General features: G+C 48.8%; 1 protein-coding gene across 1 annotated transcript; it reads left to right on the top strand.

Moving 5' to 3' along the window:
- The first annotated feature begins 4,627 nt into the window (after positions 1 to 4,627).
- polr2l (RNA polymerase II, I and III subunit L) lies at positions 4,628 to 6,155 on the top strand. Its single transcript, XM_043679523.1, has 2 exons — positions 4,628 to 4,815; positions 5,859 to 6,155. Exons 1-2 carry the CDS (start codon positions 4,721 to 4,723, stop codon positions 5,965 to 5,967), a joined length of 204 nt encoding a protein of 67 aa, XP_043535458.1. The 5' UTR covers positions 4,628 to 4,720; the 3' UTR covers positions 5,968 to 6,155.
- The last annotated feature ends 273 nt before the right edge of the window (positions 6,156 to 6,428 follow it).

Raw genomic sequence — 6,428 nt, 5'->3', positions numbered from 1 at the left:
TCTTCCTGGTGGTGGAAATTGAATAAAGATTTGTGCACCTTGTGTCTCTCACTGTGTCTTACACCTGCACACACACAACATGGGTGCTGGGGAAAAAATAAGCACTACCGTAGTTAGGGGGTAGTGTGGGGGTTTTAAAAAAAACAGGAGTCTGAGAGGATCTGTTCACTCTGTGAGCTGGTTCTGAGGGAGCTGGATCAGTGTGGAAAAAAAAATTAGCATGCGTGTACCCTGGAGTTGTTCAGGGAGAGGTGGGCGCTGCAGGGAGTGGAGTGCATTATTTCCCCCTCCAACTCTATTTTGATTTAATCCCTGCCCACCCCTTCACTGTTTAATCACACAGCACTGCCCTTCGATGTGAAGGGCGTTGCTTGTCACTGGCCACTCGGGTGTTTCCTATCTTCCTGGTGGTGGAAACTAAAAAAAGATTCATGCACCTTGTGTCTCTCACTGTGTCTCACACCTGCACACACACACCATGGGTGCTGGGGAAAAATAAGCACTACCGCAGTTAGGCAATTAAAAACAATTAAACAGGAGTCTCAAAAATAAAAAAAATTAGCATGAGTGTCAGGGATTCTGTTCACTTTGAGAGCTGGCTCTGAGGGAGCTGGAGCAGTGTCAGATAATACGCACATGTAAATAAAGGGTGCCTTGGTGACTGGGGACTGGCCTCTGTGGAGTTATTTAGATTAGATTAATTACTTTACAGTGTGGAAACAGGCCCTTCGGCCCAACAAGTCCACACCGACCCGCCGAAGCGCAAACCACCCAGACCCATACCCCTACATTTACCCCTTACCTAACACTACGGACAATTTAGCATGGCCAATTCACCTGACCTGCACATCTTTGGACTGTGGGAGGAAACCGGAGCACCCGGAGGAAACCCACGCAGATACGGGGAGAACGTGCAAACTCCACACAGTCAGTCGCCACCGTGCTGCCCATTTCTGGTACTTTTAAAAAGAGTTTATAATCTCTTAGGCAGTGAATTCCAGGCACCCACCAACCATCACTCCCTGTGTAAAAACAATTTCCTCACACGGTGACTCAGTGGTTAGCACTGCTGCCTCACAGCGCCAGAGACCCGGGTTCAATTCCCACCTCAGGCAACTGTCTGTGTGGAGTTTGCACTTTCTCCCCGTGTCTGCGTGGGTTTCTTCTGGGTACTCCAATTTCCTCCCAGAGACCAAAGATGTACAGGTTAGGGTGAATTGGCCATGGGAAATTGTCCATAGTGTTAGGTGAAGGGGTAAATGTAGAGGAATGGGTCTGGGTGGGTTGCTCTTTGGAGGGTCGGTGTGGACTTGTTGGGCCGAAGGGCCTGTTTCCGCGCTGTAAGTAACCTAATCTAATCTAATCCTCTCTAATCCACTCAGCTTGAACCTTACAACAAGATTGCAACAATACATCCTGACCCCCTTCCGCACCCAAAAAAAGGCATGTCCACCATTTACAAGGCACAAGTCAGGAGTGTGAGGGAATACTCCCCACTTGTCTGGATGGGGGCAGCTCCAACAACACTCAAAAAGCTTGACACCATCCAGGATAAAACAGTGATTGGCACCACACCCACAAACATCCACTCCCTCCATCAGAAATAATCATGATGTGGAGATGCCGATGTCGGACTGGGGTGGACAAAGTTAAAAAGCACACAACACCAGGTTATAATACAACAGGTTTATTTAGAAGCACTGGCTTTCGGAGCGCTGCTCTTTCATCAGGTAGCTGTGGGTTAGGATCATAAGACACAGAATTTACAGCAAAAGATTACAGTGTCATGCAATTGAAACGATATATTGAATAATTTTAGAATGCTGTTAAGTCTTTCATGTTTTAGAATGAGTTGCAGGTTTTGGTTCATAAATATATAAATCCCAGGTAATCAGAGATAATCAATAACAACAGTGTGTACTATCTATAAGAGACACTGCAAGGCTCCATAGACAGCACCTTGCAAACTCATAGATTCATAGAGATGTAAAGCACGGAAACAGACTCTTTGGTCCAACTTGTCCATGCAAACCAGCTATTCCAACCCAACCTGGTCCCACCTGTCTGAAGGAGAATGGTAACACATACAAGTTTCCTTCCAAACCACTGACATGGAAGCCATTCTGACTTGGGCCTACGTTGCTGTTTCTTCAGTGTTGCTGGATCACAATTCTGGAACTCCCTCTCTTGGGGTGTCCCTGAATCCTCCAGAGGTCAGTCAGCTTGGTTGGCTGGATGGCTGGTTTGTGTCATAGAGCGATGTTCAACATCGTGGATACATTTCCCATACTGGCTGAGGTTACTGCGAAGGTCTCATCTTTTCGTCCTCACCCCTAGCTCGAGCCAAACTGATCACCACCAGTGGTCTTTCTCTCTCCTCTGGGTCTATGGTGACTTGACCTTTACCCTGCAGTGGTTCAAGAAGGCTGTGATATAGAGTTTACAGAAGTAGGGAGGTAAAGATGAAATTGTATAAGACACCAGACACTCCACAAGTGGAGTATTCTGTGCAGTTCTGGTCACCGCATTACAGAGAGGATGTAATTACTCTGCATAAAATGCAGAGGAGTTTGACTAGAATATTGCCAGGGCTGGAGAATTGTAGCTACGAGGGGAGATTGGAGAAGTTGCAGTTATATTCCTTGAAACAGAGAAGGCTGAGAGGTGATATGATTGAGGTGTACAAAATCATGTGGGGAGGAGATACAGTAAACAGGAGGAACTAGTTTTCCTTGGCAGAGCATTCAAAAACTAGGCATCATAGATTTTGAGGTAAGAGGCAGAAGGATTAGAAGGGATTTGAGGAAAACCTGTTTTGCGCAGATGGTGGTGTCTGAAATTCACTGCCTGAGTTGGTGGTGGAGGCAGTGACTCTAAACTCTTTTTAAAAGTACATGAATCCGCACCCTTACCTGCAGCATGCTGCAGGGCTATGGACTGTGTACAGGATGATGAGAGTAGAAAGGGCATTTGGGGGTCTTTGGGTTGACATGGACAAGATGCACTGAATGGACCCTCTTCTGTGCTGTTCTGTCATAGAAACATAGAAGATAAGAGCAGGAGGAGGCCATTTGGCCTTTCGAGGCTACTTTGCCATTAATTATGATCATGGGTGATCGTCCAATAGCCTAATCCTGCTTTCTCCCCATAATCTTTGATCCTATTCACTCCGAGTGCTATATCTGTCTGCCTCTTGAACACATTCAATGTTTTCGCATAAACCCCTTGCTGTGGCAATGAATTCCACAGGCTCACCATGCTTTCGGTGAAGAAATATCTCCTCATCTCTGTCCCAAATGGCCCATCCCGAATCCTCAGACTGTGACTCCCGTTTAAGACCATAGGAGCAGAAACTAGGCCATTTGGCCCATTTGATCATGGCTGATAGGCTTTTCAATCCCACTTTCTCCTTTGATTCTGGATGCACCCAACATGGGGAACATCGCAAGGTTTGTGAAGGTTTGTAGCTCAGGTTGAGGTTTAGGGTGTAAGTTTGCTCGCTGAGCTGTAGGTTTGATATCCAGATGTTTCATTACCTGGCTAGGTAACATCATCAGTGGCGACCTCCAAGTGAAGCGAAGCTGATGTCTCCTGCTTTCTATTTATATCTTTCTCCTGGATGGGGTTCCCGGGTTTGTGCCCTTCTTCAGGCTTATGCCCGAAACGTCGATTCTCCTGCTCCCTGGATGCTGCCTGACCTGCTGCGCTTTTCCAGCAACACATTTTCAGCTCTGATCTCCAGCATCTGCAGACCTCACTTTCTCCTGAACACTATATGGGCAATTTAGCATGCCCAATCCACCTAATCTGCACATCTTTGGATTGTGAGAGGAAACCCACACAGACACGGGGAGAATGTGCAAACTCCACACAGTCAGATCGCCCGAGGCTGGAACCAATCCCATGGCCCTGGTGTTGTGAGGAAGCAGTGCTAACCACTGAGCTAACATGCTGCCAACCAGCTTGTTGCTGCACTCCCTCATCATATGTCCTGAAGAAGGTTTACACCTGAAACATTGACTTCTCCTGATGCTCCATGGTTGCTGTGTTCTTCCAGCCTCCTGCCTGTCTACGTCCCTCATTCCTATGGCTCTATGGCAGCTCAACAGCACCTCCTCAAGGTGAAGTTGAAGCCCACATTCCCATTCCCCACCCACGTGTCCCCCATTCCTATGGTGGAGGTGAAATTGAGAGGAACAGCACCCTCTGCCGCTCGCAACCCCTCACTGCAGCTTTCCCTTGAAGATGACGGACACATGCGCAGTCCGGCCGGAGAGACCCCGCCCCTTCACGGCATTCAGCACATGCGCAGTCCGCCCGGGTAAACCCCGCCCCTCCACGGCGTCCAGCACATGCGCAGTCCGACCGGGGAAACCCCGCCCCTTCTCGGCGTCCAGCACATGCGCAGTACGCCCGGGAAAACCCCGCCCCTCCTCGGCGTCCAGCACATGCGCAGTCCGCCCGGGGAAACCCCGCCCCTCCTCGGCGTCCTACACATGTGCAGTCCGCCCGGGGAAACCCCGCCCCTTCTCGGCGTCCAGCACATGCGCAGTCCGCCCGGGAAAACCCCGCCCCTTCACGGCGTCCAGCACATGCGCAGTCCGCCTGGGAAAACCCCGCCCCTCCTCGGCGTCCAGCACATGCGCAGTGCGGCGGAGGCTGGGAGAAGGTTCGAGAAGCGGAGCTCGTGTGTCCCCTCGCGGTCCCTGGAGACGGCGCCATGATCATCCCGGTCCGCTGCTTCACCTGCGGCAAGGTGGTCGGTAACAAGTGGGAGGCCTACCTGGGCCTGCTGCAGGCAGAGTACACCGAGGGGTAAGTGACGCCGGGGGGAGGGAGGCCTGAGGCCTAGTGTACAACAACAACACCGAGCGGCGCCTGTACCGTCCACACGGTGACTGGGGCCTAGTGTACAACAACAACACCGAGCAGCGCCTGTACCGTCCACACGGTGACTGGGGCCTAGTGTACAACAACAACACCGAGCGGCGCCCGCACCGTCCACACGGTGACTGGGGCCTAGTGTACAGGAAGGTATGCCAGGCGCAGCACCAGGTGTACCTAAACTGGGCTATCAACCTAGTGAAGCTACAAAACAGGACCACTTGAAAGGCCAAAAGACATCAGCAGCCAATGATAGAGCTGATACAACTAACGGCTCAGATCTAAGCTCTGTAGTCCTGCCATATCTAGTCATGAATGGTGGCGGATAATTAATGTCGTCCCTGGCACAGGGGGCTCTACCATTATTTCCAGCATCAGTGCAGGAGGCGAGGCTGAAGCATTCGCAAGAATCTTCAGTCAGAAGTGCTGAGTGGATGATACGTTTTGGTCTCCTCCACTGGTCCTCAGCATCATAGATACCAGTCTTCAGCCAATTTGATTCACTGCAAATGATATCACGAAAGAATGTTACGGCACAGAACGTGACCTAACGTGCACACCAACGACCGATCACCAGTCCACACCCATCCGACCTTCCTGACCTCTGTACAGTATCCCACACACCATGGCTTCTCAAATGATCATCTAACCACCTCCTAAAAGTTCTAATAGTTGCTGCTCTCATACACATACATCCTCCAGGCAGTGTGTCATGAATCAGTCATGATCGAGGAGCTAACTGACAGTGTCCTGTAACTTTGGGGTTGTCCTACTTGTGAACTTGCTCTATCTAAGCTGATAACCTTTATCTAACCCCTTTTGATTGAATCTGAAATGACCCATTCCTTAACCCCTCTATTGAAAGTAGAAACCTAGCCTCTAACCTTTTCTCCTAATTTTAGTTCTTTAGAGCGATGTATAGAGCCAGCCGTGTGACATTAATCTGTGACTGAATGTGGGTTATTTGTTTCCAGTGATGCGCTAGATGCATTGGGCCTGAAGCGTTACTGCTGCAGACGGATGTTGCTGTCGCATGTAGACCTGATTGAAAAGCTCTTGAACTACGCGCCTCTGGAGAAATGATGTGCCCTTGGGTTTTTGGATTGTGGCGAGCAAACGTATTATTCAAACCCTGTCTGTTTAATGGCAGGATTCTATGCACCTGTGGATCTGGATAGTTTACTACTTAAATCTACGTTTCTGGGACTGGGAGAAGAGAAGAATTTTTCATTTTGTCTATCTTGTAAATAAAATGAGGATTTAACTCTTGAGCCTTTTTTTTTATACAGTGGACTGGAAATTTCTATCCTTCATGAAGGGTTACTCTGATTTGGATTGTTGAGAGAGTGAATGCTCTGAAATTTAGAAGAAATCTACTGGGAATTTTTTTTAAAAACTTGTTGTTTATCTTGAGCTGTGTTCTCTAACCTACATTTATTTGTAATAAATAATGACTACTTTCCCTTCATGTGCTGTTAATGAGCAATGCATGGAATCTCAAGTCAGGGCTTCACAAAATGGGATTTAGAACCCTGAGCAGAATT

This window comes from Chiloscyllium plagiosum, chromosome 39 (assembly GCF_004010195.1).
Source record: "Chiloscyllium plagiosum isolate BGI_BamShark_2017 chromosome 39, ASM401019v2, whole genome shotgun sequence".
NCBI lineage: Eukaryota > Metazoa > Chordata > Chondrichthyes > Orectolobiformes > Hemiscylliidae > Chiloscyllium > Chiloscyllium plagiosum.
Note: the sequence above shows the minus strand (reverse complement) of the source record. Positions and strands in the feature narration are given on the sequence as shown.